At 44.3% G+C, this 18,947-nt stretch overlaps 1 protein-coding gene across 8 annotated transcripts in view; it reads right to left on the bottom strand.

Moving 5' to 3' along the window:
- TEAD1 (TEA domain transcription factor 1) overlaps nt 1-18,947 on the bottom strand; it is a 269,495-nt gene that overhangs the window by 170,011 nt on the left and 80,537 nt on the right. For all 8 annotated transcript variants that reach the window (XM_018059574.1, XM_018059575.1, XM_013969596.2 and 5 more), the window contains exon 2: nt 11,858-12,113. In XM_018059574.1, the coding sequence (XP_017915063.1) occupies nt 11,858-12,014 (157 nt within the window). In that variant the 5' untranslated portion in view covers nt 12,015-12,113. The remainder of the gene's footprint in view (nt 1-11,857; nt 12,114-18,947) is intronic.

Below are 18,947 nucleotides of genomic sequence, written 5' to 3'. Positions count from 1 at the left end.
CACCCCACTCTCTGACCACCTGTCTCTGCAGATTGGTGCCTCGGCCATGCACCCATGGAAGGGAGAGCTTGCTGGCACCAGCTCCTCCCCAGCACCCCTCTTCTGCCCACCAGGACCTTGCAGTGTCCCTCCCACAACCAAACCCCAGGTAAACATCACTCCAGTGTCCACCTGGATGATACGATTTGCTTCTCATTCTTGGTATTTGCCACATTTTTCTTTAATGAGTCTTTCTTGCTCAGAATCAGAGGAAAAAAAGTAAATGACATAGTTATTTTTCCTCTAATTCCAAAAGTGACATATGTTCACTATTAGGGGGGAAAAAGCACTCCATTAATACAGAAATATGTAATAGAAATGGAGTTCCCCATTAATCCATCCCCTGAAGCAACTGCTATTTACATGTTGTAAATTCCTTCAAATTTTTTCTATGACCCTAACCACAATATATTTATATACTTTCACTTACTTTGTTGAGCACTCTCTAAGATAGGCTCTTTACTACAGAGATCAGCAGAACAATATCATAACAATGCTAAGTTGGAAAATCACCACTTTAAACACTCATTATCAAAGAAATGGGATATATGTAAATAACAATAGTAGTAAGAAATTAAGACCCAATCTCAAGCAAAATGCTCTAGAGGGGAGAGGAACTGAAGCTCTAGATGCGGAAGTCAGTGGGGACAGAACAAAGACAGGCGTTGGAACCCAGGGCCATGCAGCTAAGAACCGGGAGGTTCTCGAGCCGTCCACGCCCCCATCGCCTTCCATGCAGTGGAAGCTGCTACTCCGGGACCTGCCCACTCCCACTGATCCCTTCCATCATCTGTGACTCTGACCCAGACAAGTGTATCCTGACCTCCCCTCTGCAACAGCAGAAAGGGGGGATACCATTCAATTGCTCCCTTAACCAAACAACCCTCTAAGTAGGCTAGGCAGGCTTTCCTGAGTGGCTGCTCCAAAATACCTTTCTAACGTGCTGGGAACAGGCTTAACCCCAGAAAAGCATTATTTGTAGGATTTAGATCAAAATATCTTCTCACACATAACTGCATTTTCTCTCAACATCACTGAGAGATACGGAGAAACTGATTTTCTCACCCCATTCTTACAGATGATAGCCACAAGGCACAGATACACTGCAAACAGGTGAAGTTTCAGAGCAGCCAAAGACTTTGGGAAGAGAGAGGTGGAAAATGTTAGGGTTTTCTTGTATCCCCAGTATTCCTTCTGCCTGGCTGTTCTGCCGCCTGCTCTTCACTAGCCCCATGCCATTCACATCAATATTAAATTCTCTCCATTCACATCCATGGGGTCATGTCCTCTCCAGGAAATCCCCCTAACACCTGATTACTTTGGTAGGCCTATTTACAAATTCACAGTGCACTACAGTGGACTTCAACATCAACGTGATTAGCCAACCCGATGCTGATGAGTCTCCCTATGTCTTCCTTCCTCGTCTCCAGTGGCCAGCGCCCACATTCGTATCAGTTGACCATATTTGCAGCCACACCTCGAAACTCATCACTTGAAATATCTCCACCTCTAATCTCAGGTGCTTCCTCTCCCGTGCGTGACCACAGCCTCCTGTCCAGCCACCTCTCCTGTGTGTACAGAGCCTCTAAGAGCACACGTCATGACTCGTCAGCAGCTCCAGCTTCACCTTGTCCCTGTCCCCACCTAGACTGGTGCAAGCATGCACTCACCAGCGCTTTACTGTCTCTGGTCCCAAGCCTTGACATTGTCAAAACTTAGATACACCAACAACCCCCTAGCAGAACAAATATATATGTATCACATAACAATGCCAGTGGCTTTTCCCAAAAGTAATACTCTTGCATTATACAAAAATTAATTTTAAAAAAGGTCACAGATTGAGATGTAAAACATAAAACCAGAAACCTTTTGAAACAAAACACAGAAGAAAATCTTCAGTACCCAGGGTTAGGCAATGAGTTCTTAGACTTGACATCAAAAGTACAAACCATGAAGCAACTAAGCCTGTGCACCATAAAAGAGAAAATTAATAAATTGGATCTCATCAAAATGTCACACTTATACATGTGAAGAAGATGAGAAGACAGGCTACAGACAAGAAGAACACAGCTGCAAACTACATATCAAAGGACTCATATCTAAAATAAAGAACTCCGAAAACTCAGCAGTAAGAATAATCCAATTAAAAGGAGGACAAAAGACATGAAAAGACATTTCTCCGTATATTCTGTATATACATCTCTGTTTATCGCCACCTCTCTGGCGAATAAATACATGAAAAGATGTTTCACATCATTAGTCACTGGGGAAATGCAACTTAAAACCACATGGGATATCACCACACACCTATCAGAATAGTTAAAACAAACAATAGTGACAACACGAAATGCTGGTGAGGATGTAGAGAACCTAGACTGCACGTAAAATGGCACAGCTGCTCTGAAGAACAGTTAAGTAGTTTTTTTAAAAAAGAAAGAAAGCTGAAGATATGACTACCATTTGACCCAGCAATGAATGCATTTATCCCACAGAAATGAAAACTACATTTACCCAAAAAACTGTATATAGGGCTTCTCTGGTAGCTTAGTGCTAAATAATCCACCTGGTAACGCAGGAGATTCAGGTTCAATCCCTGATTTGGGAAGATCCCACGTGCCCTGGAACAACCTAGGCCGTGCATCACAACTGTAGAGCCTGTGCCCTAGAGCCTGGGAAGCGCAACGACTGAAGCCCGCACGCCCTGGAGCCCCTGCTGCACAGGAGAAGCCGCCACCACGAGAAGCCCTTGTGCCGCAACTGGAGAGTAGCCCTCACTCACCGCAGCTAGAGAAAAGCCCGCGCCACCAACAAAGACCCAGCACCGCCAAGCAGAAATGCATGAACTTTTTAGAAAGTCTGTGTATAAATGGTTATAGCAGCTCTGTTTGTAATAGCCAAAAGCTAGACTCAACTCGATACCCTTGAACAGGCGAATGGTTAAACACACTGCGGTGCATACAGGCTAGAGAACCGCTCAGCAATCAAAGGAACAAACTACTGATACACACAACCAACCTGGATGAATCTCCAAGGAATTACGATGAGTGGGGAAAAGCCAACCATGAAAGGTGACATACAGTATGACTGCACTAGATACCATGCTTGAAACGACAACATTTTAGAAGTAAAGAATAACTCATGGTCGCCAGGAGTCAGGGATAAGGTCGGGGGGAGCAGAACAGGGATGGGTGTGGTGACAAAGGGCAACCCTGGGGATCCTTGCGGTGCTGGAACTGTTCTGCATCACCCTGGTGCGGATACACATACCACGCAGGTGATAACATTGTACACAACTTAATAAAACACACATACACAAATGAGTACCAGTAGAGTAGGGGAAATCTGAATAAGATCAAGTACATATCGACATTAATATCCTGGTTTTGATATTACAGTTCTGCAAAATGTAATCACTGAGGGAAAATGGACAAAGTGTACAAAGAATCTTTGCACTATTTCTTACAATTGCATGTGAATCTACAATTATCTCAATAAAAATTTCAATTAAAAGAAGAAACGAATGTTCTCCGACCTCTCTCAGGCCCTTCCTCCACTGCTCACAATTCTTTTACTCACTCCTGTCCCTCCATATCCAGTTCCCCTACAGGATCTCTATTAAGCTTGCTCTACTTTTCAGAAGCTCATAACCCACCTCAGCCCACATGGCCTTACTTCTCATCTGAAGACAGGAATCACTATGCCTTCCCTGCGCCTTCTACCTGAACCTTCTCCTGCCATTATGCATGAGAGTAAAAGAAGCCCTTCTTTTAAGGTCTCTTCCTGGTTCTATTCCATCAAATAATTCCTCAATTACATACTTTTTCCCCCCTACTAACCAAGGGCTTCCCTTGTGGCTCAGCTGGTAAAGAATCCACCTGCAATGCGGGAGACCTGGGTTTGATCCCTGGGTTGGGAAGATCTCTTGGAAAAGAGAAAGGCTACCCACTCCAGTATTCTGGCCTGGAGAATTCCATGGACTGGAGAATGTCCATGGGGTCACAAAGAGCCGGACACGACTGAGTGACTTTCACTTTCAGAACTAACCAAATGGCCACGTCTCTCTCCCCTGTTCTAAAATAAGCCTTCCTTTAACTTTCTATGCCTTCCTTTAAGATACCATCTCAAGGCTGTTCCTGTACATGGCAAACCTGGGCCATGGTAATCTTTCTTCTCTATACAAAGGGGGCACTAACTGGATTATACAGTTCATTTCCTATCCCCAAACTTTCTAAGGACTGTTTCAAGGTCAGTCTCATTCTCTGCTCATTAGTTTCTTTTACCAGCTCTAGAAATGTGGCCCTCTCCTCTTGGGCCCGGGTTATAGTTTAGCCCAGTGACTCTCAAACCTGCCTGATTACCCAAATTACCCAGAGAGCTTTTAAAAACATAAGATTCTCAGACCACACTCAGAGATTCTGATTCAATCAGTTTGAGTCAGTTATGTCTCTTTTTTTTAAGCTTTTCAAGTGCTTCTGCCGATAATGATCAGCCTTTGGAACCACTGATGCGTCTCCCTTTTTCTTAAAAAGGCAACCTCTTTACTCTCCCACAAATACAGACACCCCATTTAAAATTCATGCTGGTCTAACCACAATACACGGGGGCCTAAGCATATCGCCCATTCTCATCTCTTCTCTGCTGATGAGGTCCCAAACTACCCCTGCAACTCCAGGCTGCCTGAGCTCCAAGCAGGAATTTCCAAACCCCACAGATCATCCTCAAGTGGACAGCCCCCTGAGTACACCTCCAGCACACAACAAAATCCAACTCCCCCCATTTCTCCACTCTACAAACTGCATCTCCTGTCTTCATTCCCCCATCCGTTTAATCATCCCACTGTTCTCCCTATTGCCCACAAGCAAAAAAAGAACCCTGGAATCATCTTCAACAGAAAGAATCCTGGAATCATCTTCAACCCCTCTTTCTCTTTCACAAATCACATCCTGTCAGCCAGTCCTATTGGTTCTACCCATGAAGCTTCTCCACCAGGACTGCAGTTTAAGCTCATCCTCGGCAATAGTAATCTAACTTGTCTTCACGCCTTCAAAGCTGGCTTTGTCAAACACAGGCTGAGTCACAACCACCTCTCCTGAAAACACGCAATGGCTTCCTCTGTCCCCGGGATGAGCACCAGCCACGATGGCGTGGCACTCCAGGCCTCCACAACACACTGCCAACCCACATTTCCAGGCTCAACTACCATCCCCCTCCAGGACACATCCTCATTTCTAAGAGCACCAGAGTGGGTCCTCTCAGGACTCTGTGCCTTTATCATGCTGTTCTCTTATGCCTGAATTCCCTGAATGCCCTTCCCCTCTCGCTCTCTCTCCCCACAGTAGCAAATATAAACCTAGGCTTCAGAAATCCCCTAATGTTCTATGCAACAACTCTGTAACTGTGCACAAGCCTGAATTTTTTTTGAAGAAGAGATCCACAACTTTGTGTAGATTCTCAGAAAAGATGGGGGGTGGGGGGTGGGGGGTCTGCCATCCAAAAGAAGTTTAAAGACAAAAAACATTTAAAAAATTTACAAAAGCAAAAAAAAAACACTAAGTGGCCTTTTCCCACTGAAAGTTGGCTCATCTAAATCTGCCTCTCAGACTCTGATTCTTCCACTCTTTTGTATTTTCAAATATAGATATGTGCATTCCCCAAAATAAATAATCACACTTTCTGCTGCCCTATCACTGAACCGTCGATATCTCTAGTACACAATGTACTTCCTTCCATATCAATATTGTAGTTAGTTGTCTTAACTCGCTTGTTGTATTAAGCTGACTTTCAAATGTCAACTCCACCACTTATTTACCATGGCCTTGAGCACGTAACTTGATTTTGGTGGACCTCAGCTTTCTTGGATGCAAAAAGGGTTCTATGGTGATTCAGACAGGAAAGAATCTGCCCACAGTGAAGAAGATCTGGGTTCAATCCCTGGGTTGGGAAGATCCCCTGGAGGAGGGCCTGGCAACCCATTCCAGTATTCTTGCCTGGAGAATTCCCATGGACAGAGGAACCTGGCGGCTACAGTCCATGGGGTCTCAAAGCCGGACATGACTGAGCGGCTAAGCACACAAGCACAGTGTAACCTACATCGTCAGTTTGTTCTGAGGAATAAACAAGACAACACATTCTAAAGCAACGAGAAAGTGCCTGGTATACAGTAAGTGGTCACACAGGTCAGTTCTCTTCATTATCCTACATCTGTAGTCCCCATTCACAGTCAAAGCACAGTACAGGTCCACAGTACTCCCTAAATGATTTACAAATCCATGTCTTCTGAATGCCAGTGCTCACCCACTGCCACAGAAAGTTGTGGAAAAGCTGAACTTTCCAACTTGGTAATAATTTAAGATTCGCTGTCTCTTACTCTTTTTTTCCCTCCCTCATGACCAATTCTCAAGCCATCCTAATTAGCTATTTTTTTATCTGAATTGCACAAGGGCTCACACCTTGTGCACAAACCTTTGTAGGCTGGACCCCCACTATGTTAAACTTGCCCAATACAAACACTGATGACGTTGGCTTTGCTATTCTCACAGGAACAAAACTATTTCAAAATCCCCCATTACTCATCTGTTCTGAGGATCCCAGAATTAACCCTTGCTCTACCATGGTGCCAATGAATAGAAATCCTTCCTACCACTTAAACTAACATCTGGCAGCACACAGAGCAAAAACCAGAGTTTCTTCCTTCTCAGGCTAGGAAGACCAGTAAATATACAAACATCTTTCTCTCTCTTTCTTTCTGTTTTCTCCCTTCCTTTCCAGCCAGCTCCTCTTGCAGCTCAGAGGCTTACTTACTCATCTTTCTTTGTCTTAAGCAATAACTCCCACATGCATACACTCAACAAACATCACTGACATCTTCTCTGTCCAGCAAGACAGCCCCTGTCTTGTGGGGCTTCTAGCCTGTTCTAAGGGCACAATGCTTTGTGCTTTACATTTTTTTGCCAATTCACTGGAAACACTATCCCACATCACAGGTCAAACAGAAAGATGAAATCACAGATGCCACATGATGTTCAGATGAAGAACTGGGATAAACAAGTTCAGCTCAGGCCACAAGGCTCACTCTCCCAAAGCCTGGTGATCCTCTAGGGCCTGGAGTCTGCAGCCGCTTCTGCATCAGGGCCTCTGGGGCCTCCACAGATGTGGACCACCTTCCTGGTCCTCACAGAAACTATGGAAAAGTTCAGTGTCTAACACAGCAATGCCCCTGCATTCCCTCGACCAGGTCTGACTGGGAGGAGCGGGGGTCCTCAGACGTCAGCCTCTGCCTGCACTGATTAACTGGTAACATTTGTGCCTGCCCATGTGCACGCCTTCTCAGATCCCCTTGTCAGCTCTGCCCCACCTCACTGCACCTGCCCCTTCTCTCCTCTATCGTGTACTTCCATGAAGTAACCACGGAGGCAAGTCCAACTCTTGTGCTCTCCTGGCTGGGAAGGCTCAGGTCAGCAACAGGGGAAGACCTATTAGAGAGGCTTGACCCAGAGATGCCTTCCTCTTCATCTTCTCTATGCCTCACAAGTGAGCTCTATAGAGCTGATCAGTAGGCCTGGCATCCCAGCAAGAAAGGGGCACCCCTGGAGCTATCTGGAGCAAGAACCCTGAAGATAACTGCTCACAAAAGGAGAAAGTCATTGTTCAGCAACTGCTCTGCCCTAGCTGCCTATGGGATCCCAGGGCACCAGAATCTTCCAGACATCTTTCTGGCTACCACCATGGCCAGCCTTGTGATCTAGGATCCTCCCCACTACGATATTTGAGAAGCTTCCTTCCTGCCAGCATTGGGCCAGGTGCCCTGGACACTGGTGGCCAAGAACAGGCTTCAAAAGGCTAAGTGGAAGGTGACCATCTTCAAAGGCCCTCAGACTTCCCAGAAAGCTCTGGCACACAGTCCTGACCTCAGGTCAGTGTTTCCTGCAAATAAACTTATGATGGCTCCATAAGGGCAGGGATCATGTCTGTCTGGCTTACTGTTGTATCCCTGAAAATGCCTAGTATGGGGGCTGGAATACAAGCGGTACTTAATACTGACTTGTTGAATTTATTTACAATGACCTCCAGCAAGGAGGGAAAGAGCCCATGTTTGGGAGTCAGATAGAGTTGGTTTTGAAAGAACCCAGCTGTACCATTTAGACTGGTCATGCACAAGCCACTTTATCCCTTTTAGCTCCCTCATCTGCAAAATGAGACTCACAAAATTGACCTCAAAATGTTGTGAGCATGAGATGGAAGTTGCAACTTACCCTGAGTCTAATGTCTAGAAGGGGCAGAGCCAGGCTTCATAACAATTACAAAGGCCAAGATTTAAGATGCTACACTTGCATGCCTCTGAGGCAAGCAGCCAGTGAATGTTTAGCTCTGGTCCCTAACTTGATTATGGGAGATACCTGACCACTCTGCCTGACTACAGTTTTCTATTGTACCTGATTCACTGTTTTGTTCTGTCTTGTGTTAAAAACTGTGGCCTGCTCCTATGAAATTCAATTCCAGACAGCTCTGCTGATCAAGAATGTCTCCGCCATCTTGTCCCCCTGCTATCTCCTCCACAACTATCTGCAAGGATACACAGAGGAACATCTATGTAAAATTAAGAAAAAGAAAACACAGAGAAAGAGAGGGAATGAGCTTGCAAGCTCTTGGGAACAGTCAAAGAAGTCTCACCCTTCTTCTAATAATCCCTAAGAACAACTGCAGATCCATAGGGTGCTGCAGGCAGAAATAATCTGTCCACATGGAGACGAACCACACAAAGGCTTGGCCTCTCCACAGACCCAGGTAGCATAGGGAAAATTAAGCCATCTTTTCTAATGACCCAAACCTCATCATAAAGAGAGCTTTCCATTTTTCCCCTCTATAAGACTGCATTTGCCCTACTGCCAACCACAGAGGAGATTTCATTACCAAATAAATCAGTGCTGCACTTGACCTTGCCTCTCCAAAGGCTCAGGATTAGTGACATCACAATACTCTACAGATGCTCAGAAAATATCGGAATAACCCCCTCAAGTCAAAAACACTTGGTATTTCACTAAAAGGCATTAAATTATTTTGATCTCACTACATGGAATCCTAAATGCTTTCAATGTTTTCATTTTCAAAATGCTTAAGAGAAAAAACATGCTCTTAGGACCTTCAGAAACTCTGGCTCCCAGTCTGGTTTGTGTCGTGATTCACATATGGTAAGATGGGGAACAGGCCTGAAGCCAAGCAACAGCAGCTTGGCCCCCACATCACTCACATGACTCTATCCCCAAGTGGCTGGAGCCTCACTGTGGAGGCTCTCAAACCAATCTTCTCTCATCCTCAGTTACAGGTGGGTTACAGGCGGCTCCCAGGCACCCAAGGCAGTTTCTCTTAAGGGGTTCAGTCTCTACCTCCCATAAACATGATAACCACCATGTTCCCTTCCAAAGCATCAGGAGAAGCAAAGCTCCTCCACACTGGCCAGCTGCCTGGATACTGCAGGGCTACCACAGCAAATGTGTCTCTTGCACCCCTAATCAGGACACACAGTCTTGCAGTTGTAATCGTTAATGCTGCTCGCATGAAATGACTGCCCAATTTTAAATCAGGTTGGTCACCAGCACTGTCAGAAAATGTAACGTGGCTTTCAGGGAAAGAAGAACACATACATCAAGAGCGTGCACTCTCAGGAAGCGCTCAGAATCCGATTCCCCTCGGTATTAACAACATGCTCCACACCAGCGCCCTGTGTGTCAACAGATTGATCACTCTTACTGAGGGACAAGTCACAAATCCAGAATCAGAAAACATACAAGCCCCGAGGATCACAGATATCATCTACTTTACCCTCTTTCTGTACAAGGGAGAAAACTCACAGACCAAGGGCAGGATCATTCAAGTTCACTATGGGTAGACAACTCAAATCCAGAGCTTCTCACAGTTCTCTTCCCTAGCCTACTACTTTTGACCCCAAACTAACATCAAGTGTCCTTTCACAAATTATTTTCACAGAAAAATGATTTTTATGATGGAGTTATAGGCAAATTGGTTCAATCTACCATGGCTGCTAAAAGTAAAAGCAATGGAGGAAAACAACTGGAGTCGAAAAAAATAACATTTGCTTTGAACTGTGTTCCTATTCCTAGTCCAGAAACCTGGTTCCTAAAGGGATAGTGCCATTCCCTGTGAGAAATGAAAGGCAGGAGTACTTCTTCCCAACTGACATGTCCAACATTAGGCCCGTTTTTTTTAGATTAAAGTAATTTCTGGGTAAACAAATGGGTGTTGTACAAGGTACAGTGGCCCGGAGTCACCTTCACTACTTCTGATAAAATCTGCTTCAAAGAAGGCACAAAGATTAAAGTGCTCTTCTCTGCCTTTAAAATGGGGAAGTTGCATTTTTAGGTATGAAAACGAGACCTTGAAAGCAAACAACCAGACTGAGAAAGGGTAGCCCAGGAAAGACACAAGCACACAGAAAACCAGAGGCCCTGAAACTTTCTACCCACAGCAGCTGAGATATTTCACCAGACATGAAGAAGCTTCTTTGGCTACAAAGGATCACATGAGAACATAAAACAAATACATAAGATTTGAGTTCTCTCTCCCTCCTCTGTGTGTGTGTGTGTGTGTGTGTGACACAGACTGGCCAAGGAAGAGACACTCTAATGCTGCAGAAAGCAAAATTTTCCTTGTTTCCATTACATCATCCACATTGGAGAGGGGGAGGGCAGGGTGGGGGCACAGCTGGTGGCAGCTGCACCACCATCTGCTTTCTCCTTAGCAGTGTGTGCTAGCCTGGTCTGCAGCCTCCTACGGCTCCTGACAGAGGAGCTGCAGTATTAAAGGTACAACACCCTATTATGGAAAAGCTTGCAAATTGTTTAGAAATAAATCACTCCCGTGATAAGTTAACGACCTCCAGTAGGCTGCTGAGCCGGTTCTCTTCGAGTTTAGGTTATTCGTTTGCGTTAGACTCAGCCACTGTGCAAACTCTGTCACCTCAACGTGCCCAATTAGACAAGCAGAATGTATACGTAACCACCTGCCATCTGCTTCCCAAAAGGTGAGCAGCCGAAAAGTACAAGCTGAAGGTGCAGGGAAGGTCCAAACCCAGCCTGTAAGCCCCAGACTAGTAGATAGGTGCCTGCTGCCACCTTCGGCATCCCCAGCCATCTGGTCAACCAATTTCATCCCCTTGGGCACTCTTGGGAGTTTCTAATGCACTGTGAGGGGTCCCCATGTAGAAAGGGAGACTGGAGAGAGTAGCCTGGGGGTCAGTGCCTTGTCTGGCCATTCAACTGAAGATTGGTAACAAGGCAGTGAACTGGTAGTTCAAGGGTCTGATCAAGTCCCTGAGCAGTTTTATCTGGCCTATGTAGTTAAAAAAAAAAAAAAAAAAAATGCCGGGTTTTAAAAATGAGTAGACTTCACATGTAAACACCTAGCTTGCTAGATCTGGCACCATGTGGCTCCAGTGCTACGCAGCTCCAGTCAGTTATCTGGAGCTAAGTGGCAGCACTTCCTTTAGCTGGGGCATGCATTCGGAAGAATTGGTCTCCATGTCTGGTGTCTGCATGTGCCACTGCAACTACCTAAGTTCCTAAGGAGTCCTTGAGCGCTTTTGATATAAAAAAGGAAGCCCCAGGGAATGATCTCCCAATGGTCCTTTACGGACTCTCCTCTTCAGCTGAGATTCAGTCCCTTGAATGGCCAACTAGAATTCTACAAAGATCATTCAACCCCATACAAGGAATGTGTCTCACCTAGTAGAAGGCTAGTTATGATCATCTCTTAATCACAAAAGTGGGTTGCAGCATTTCCCAGGAGCATTTGAATCACTTACCATACATCTTGCCTTCGTCTGATAAGATGATTTTCCTCCTCCCGCATGGTGGATAGATAGCCAAGGCTTCCTGAAAGCTCTGCTCAATGTCGGGGCTCCAGACCCCTTCCGCATCATTGTCAATGGGCTTATCTGCAGAGTCACTCATCCTTTCCATGTTTTCGGCAGGGCTCTCACTGCCGCTCCAGCTGCTGGGCTCAATTTTGGCGGTTGGATTTTCCAAGCCGAAGCCTGGAGCCTTTTCAAGAAAATAAACCTAAGAGAGAAACCAAAAGATAGTATTATAAGGACACGGTAGCCATCAATTACACTGCTCCTGCTGGTTCTACTGCACTCTCTCCATTCGCCAGCTTTGCTTGGAGAATAACTCCTAAGAGAGAAGATGGAATTCTGAGATCTAAGTGGCTTTTGTTCTTTATGTATCATGTTAGGCACTCATACAGAAATGCAACAGCAGGCAGAAGCTGGATAATCTTCACAGATGACAGGAAATTTTCATCTGAGAATAGTACTTTCTGAATTGCAAGTTCACAATGAATCATGCAAAACCATTTGCTAAGTACCTACTATCTACTGGAAGCACTTTGCTCGATAATAATCAGATCTTCAGAACAAGTTGTTTAAAAGAAAATAGTGTAAAACAAAAGATGTCTGCCTCACTGTGGCAATTGGTATGATAACTCTGAAATGTCAAACCATCCCAGAATTTGTCACTGGGATCACCAAGATGCAAGATGGCAGCAGAATGGCGGGCAGAAGGAGGGAGATTATCACAAATACTCATTCTACAGATAGCAATGCCAGCAGACCTGGACCTGCTATCCTATAGCATTTATCCACAGGGTTTTCTTTTACCCTGGACAATCAGGTCACTTTGCCACTCTCGGCTTCTGGATTATAACCTTGAAGCAGGAACCAAGTTGTCCCCGATTCTTGCCCTCCCTGAAACAACTACCACAAGAGGCCAGTACATTTGCAAAAACATTTTATACCCACATGGACTACTTCATCTGGGAGCCTCCTTGGAATTCCTGATCACATGAAAACTGTAGGGGAGACTTTCATTTATGTTTCTGCACCACTGATGATTTACAGAACCAAAAGAAGTCTTTTGCAAAGATTTATTCCCCTTAAATTATGCATGTAACCTATGGCCATAAAGGGATAAGCTTTCCAAACAAATGTCAAACTGGCACCAACACCAATGTGAAAATGATCTAATCCAGTACACCCTGCTGTCTGCACACTAAAATATCAATATTCCTTTGTTGAAAAGGCATCAGATCACGCATTCAAAACAAATAAGGGGGATAAGAATTGCTCTGGGGGACTGATGGGAAGAAGGGAGGTGCAGAGGTGGGTGAGAGAGCTCAGCGGATGCAACCACCATTCCATCCGCTTCTGCCACCTCAAGTTCATGCAACATTACAACAGAGGCAGCCAGAAGGGAAGCAGATGCAAGCGGCCCCACTAGGTACCAGGCTCTGCTCTGTATCCCAGGTCAGTCACCTCTGAGAGCAAACACCCTGCCTCCTCTCCTTTGCTCTCCCAGCTGAACCCCTTTCCCCTGCCATCCCCCACTGTGTATATCAACAGATCCCAGGTGCAGAAACTCGGAGGCACAGGAACATTAAACAATAAATGGTGTAACCAGTGGGTGCGTTTGGCTCCGTACCCTGACAGCTTTTTAGATTTGGGAGCACCTGGATGAAAGAAACCCTCAGGTTGTCTGCCTTTAAACGCTGCCACTGATCCATCTTTCAAAGAACTTGTCAGCAAAATATTTACTACTTCTTACCAACACATGTTCATTGACACAGGACTTTAAAAACTGCCAAATGTTAAAGGTATAAATTATGCCACAAGAAAGGGTTCTGTGATTGACCCCTAGACGAACTCTATAAGGCCTGCAGTGTGGGCCTTTTGAATTCTCAAATTATTACACTTTTTTCCTGGTTTGGGTCTAAGAATCTTACAAAATTCCAGTTGAACTCTATGATAGTCTGCTCTAGCTCCAAAGAAGTATTATTAGAGAAACTATAAGAATATGTGTGAATTCTTTGAGCAGTGGCTAGTTGCCAATATTTTCCTTCTCTACCTTAGCCCCTAATTCGACAAAACAAACAAAACCAGACATTTACAAAAGCACAGGCCAGTTCTTCAGCTCCAGGCAGCTCACAGAAGTATGAATTCTCTCCAGGGAGCCATATTTTAAGATTAAACTGCGGACATGTCCGGCAGTCAACTACTATGGTAGAAGGGTGGAATCCAGGGGACCAGGGGAAAGTTATTCGACTTTAAAAAGATCATTACTGTATAATTGAAATCCTCAGAGACTCCAGACCAAAACACAATACTCCTAATCCAATAGTTGAAGTCCCCTCTGACACATCTCATCAACTGGTTGTTGGATTTACGCTTGAACATAGTTGATGACAAGGAACCCACTGCCTTCCCAATACTAGCTCCTTTGAACTAACATGTTGAAATTCTTTCATCTGTTAGAATAAAATCCATCTCCTGGTTAACTTTTACCCATTAATCCTTGAGGTCTATCCATGCCGTGGGAAGCAAATCTACCCTGAATATGGGTAGATTGGGTATGACAAGAGCAGCCCCCAGTCTCCTGACTGTGTTCCAGACTAGATACAATTTACACTACCCGTCTTGCCCAGCCCAGTGTGTACACAATCTTCAGTAAAGGACACTCAGAGGAAGACTATGATCCATAAAATTAAGCCCCCATCCTCCAAGTGCTATTTCTAAATTCTGACTCTTGATCAATTGGTTTAGGAGCTAACACCAGGAATTTATATTTATTCTACTAAATTCCATTATTTTTAGTCTTAGTCAGTGACTCAAAACTGGTAAGATCTTTCGGAATCATAATCGCCAAGCTTAATGTCCTCAAACACCAAACAACTTCTGAAGGTGTTACATACAGGCAGGGTGTTGGACCTGTTTTGTGGAAGTCCTAAAGAAGGTTATAGCTCACTTGACATAAGGGAAAATGTCCTGTTAGTTCAACAAGTGGTAGACAGCCTTATAAGAAAGGTAGCAGAGTTGCAGATAACCCCTTCAAGTTACCCCTAAAGCTAAGGGTGGCAACTCCTTTGTTGTGTGGGGAATGCAATATTAACCAGCATCAATTGATTCATCCACTCAGGAAGCACAGGAGCTATTCTAAATGCTCCCATGTTTTTATTCACTTACTTCAGGGAAGAATTCCACATCTAGGCTCTCTCATTTGGTCAACTAGAGCTCAGCAGGATGGAATTACTAACTCTGGACAAGGGCCAAGACACAGCCCCAGAAGCTACCAGATACATAATCCACAGACTTTTACAGACCCTTGGTTTTACAACCCAACTGTAAGATGAGGCCCTGTATGGGCAAAGAGTTTCCGATCACCAGACTGGGACTGGCCAAGAAACGCTCCCCGTACTAGCTACCAAATTCCATCCCTCGGTTCCCTTCTAGCCTGGCTCAAAATCCACCTCATCCTGGAAACCATCCTTGTATCCAGTGGCTCTGAGAGAATCAGCCTCACATTAAGAGTATCCCAAAAATGTGTGGAATTAGTTAACTACCACCCAATCTACCTGGCTTCTGAACGTACAGTAACAAGTACCTGCTTATTACCAACAACAAGATCTAATCAGATGAATGATAAATAGAATACCTGTGTCTGCAGAGTGGATGTCCTCTCCTTCTCATACATCCATTGAGCAAGGGAGTCAACTCTCATTCACTTCAGTAAATGAAGAAGAACACAGTATCGCGGGGTGGGGTTGGGTGGGTATGTTATTAAGATTCAAACAGATCTGGGCACCAAACCTAGCTCACCTATTAGCCATGCAGCCCAGACTAAACAGGTTAATCTCTAGAAGCTCAGGTTTTAATTTATAAAATGAAAATAACAAATGCAATCCCAATGCAGAAAATCACTGAGATCATGAGACCTTACTCCATGGAGCCACCATATTTGGTGAGATAATGAGTGAAGGTGCTCTACCATCTGAAAAACCATGAACAGAAGATGTTTTCATGTCTATCATCTCTAGACAGTGGTATGGACCTTGTGAACCTCAAACACCAACTGATAATGGGATGGTAAATAAACGAAGGGTCTCATTGGGAAATAAATTTGAAAGATCTTCTTTTTGAGGTCTTCAGTTGCCTGAACAGAAAATTTATATAGGTAGTAAACACCTGCACTTCTAACACACACATTCAATAGTTTTCATATTTATTTCTGGGAGGTTTGGTTTAGAGGGATAATCTTAAACCTAAATGAATGTCTAAAGAGACAGAGAAGGGAACTCTTCTTTATTGAAAATATAGTGTGTATCACATAGCCTCCATATGCCTCAGTCTCCATCATTAATGCTTTTCTAAAAGCTCCGTTTTTCCTGAAATTCTTCCCAGCCACACTAGAATAAGCTCCAAAAAGAAATGTTACCCTGCTCACCACCCCAACAGCGACACTCCCTAAATGAATCACTCTTTCATGATTACCCACTGACTCTTCAAGACAGGTAACATGAGCACAGTGGGATAACATTATATATATTCAACCCACGTATATTTAACCAATGGGCTTTCCCCAATGACTTCCCTAGTAGAGAATTCACCTGCAATGCAGGAGACATTGGATGGAGACTTGGGTTCAATCTCTGGATCGGAAAGATCTTCTTGGGGGAAGAAATGGTAACCCACTCCAGCATTCTTGCCTGAAGAATCCCATGGACAGAGGAGTCTGGCAGGCTACAGTCCACAGGGTTGCAAAGAGTGGAACACAACTGAAGCGACTTGGCATGCAGCACATTCAAGTTAGCTAATCAAATGCAGGTGCTTCTGACACCAACTGTATTCAAGGGACGTATGGACAAGGGGCATGACACAGGAATTGCTGCTCCTTTCATGTTAATTCCTGTTAGTCTCTCCTAATGTTAGCATCTCACTTATGGGTGATTTCAGAGCTCTTAAATAAAAGGATAAGTTATAACTAACCCTCATGATTAAGAAATGTCACTGAACATAAGGATTAAAGAAAAAAAATAGTCCATACAGCTTATTTTAGTCAATGTATTCATACTCTATGAGGCACCAAGCAATGAACTGGACTGGAAGTTGGGACTCTGCCTCCATCTGAGTAACCCAGGACCACACAGTACCTGCCATGTGCCTCAGTTTCCACCACTAACACTGAAGGATACCAACTTCATCATTCATCATTCATCTGTGTTTCCACAGACTAATTATAACAGAATTTAGTTTAAGTTGGCTTGTTATCACTTCTCCCACCCACACCCCAATGTCTGTGAGGGCAGGGATTACTACAATCACCACAGTATCCCCTGTGCTAGCACAGTACCTGGTATAATAAATATGCAAAGAAATAAAGAGTGAACCAACAAACAAATGATGGGAATACTCTTTGGGTAACAATGTCAATGAATTTATCACCCAAGCTTTCCATGAGAAAGTGCACAGTTTCATCTCCTTTCCCGCTCCTCACCCTGACTCTGGCCAACGTTCTAATGACTGGTTAAGAATCCAAAGGAAATCAGCAAATCAGGAAGATGTAAGAAGACAGAGTAACGCCAAGCACTGCCTGGATAACCAAGAGTTCGCTGTCTGATTCAATTTCTTATTTACTAATCATGATTGCAAACAACCAAGAGCCTTCTGCGTCAAAGGGACAGCTATGGTCTGGGTCTTCTGGGAGGTAAGCTTCTTCTACAACAAATAAACCTTGTTTTGAGTGGAAGAGTAGTTTCTGAGATGCAATATTTGACCTTATCTCCTTCCCTTTTCATTTGATCACTGGAAGAGATGAGAACCAGAACCTGACAGCTAAGTCGTGAGGATCTGAAAATAGGAAGCCAAGTGGTGGACAAAAAGAAATCCAAAGAGGGAGAAAATGGGAGCAAAGCAAGTTTAACTGCATAGGTGAATGAAAAAGGCAATATATAGGGAATGGCACTGAGAAGAAAGGGGAAAAAAAGGACACTAAGTGCTCAGGAGAATGTGGAAGGAGGCACAAGCAGGAGCTATTTTAGCATTTAAAAAAAAGAAAATCAAGTAGTTGGAAGGACATTTGTAGTAGACAATGCAACCAAGTATTTGATGGCTCAAAGATCACTGTGATCTTAGTGAGTCGCCAAATTTTCCTTAAAAGAGAAAAGCTGCCCTTCAATAACAAAACTAGGGAAAAAGCGCTTCTAAATAAGTTGACCAAAGTCATGTATACTTAACAGTGATTGCTCCAGACAGAATGCATGTTCCATAGGAACATCAGATGCAAACTCCACCCTCACTAGACAGTGAGCTGGAGGCTGGATTCCAGTGGGAGAGAACGTAGGCAGTGCTGAATTCTCAGCTCTGTCCACAACTGACACCATCAAGCACAGTCTAATTAATTCCTAATGAATAGTTATGATACTGACTCACTTCCCTGGGTACTTGGGAGGAATGTCAGGCACTAATGATGGTTAATCGCGTTTGCATATGTAAATGGAACACGTTTTTCTTTTCTTACCATTTCAGACACTAGCCAAACTTGACCACAAGTGGCCTGCGAAATACAAGTGAAGAGCGGCAGCCTGGATTTTGAAGGCAGCCTCCAGAGAGATGGAACATCTGCCGTGTAGTCCATAGCAGCCAGTGAGCCTTAGTGTCATATACTCCAGTTGCCAATAGTTCCCTCTAATTTCAGCAGGAAGAAGCATGTAATTACTCCCTCTCATTTTCGAAAATCATTTCTATATCAACAGGATCCATCAAGAAGCCAATACCTCTTCACCAAGACCCCGGTACTAAGCACCCCATCAAAGGACTTAGCATTACCCTCCTGAGATTCCTTGATTAATTCTCTGCTCCATCAGCCCCAAGAACCTGCCCAGGTGACAACTCAAGAAAGGCTCTGATTGATTTCACGCTATGTAGTTCTGTATTACCAGCCTTTAAAGGAATCGCCCTCCCCATCCGCTTCAGGAATCCATTAGCCATTGAGAACAGAAATTCCTCTTCTGTTCTTTTCCCCTTCAGCACCACTGCTCTCCTTCATCAGCAGGCTTCTTCAAAA

This window comes from Capra hircus, chromosome 15 (genome assembly GCF_001704415.2).
Source record: "Capra hircus breed San Clemente chromosome 15, ASM170441v1, whole genome shotgun sequence".
NCBI lineage: Eukaryota > Metazoa > Chordata > Mammalia > Artiodactyla > Bovidae > Capra > Capra hircus.
The sequence above is the reverse complement of the archived record's forward strand: the minus strand, read 5'-3'. Positions and strand labels throughout refer to the sequence as shown.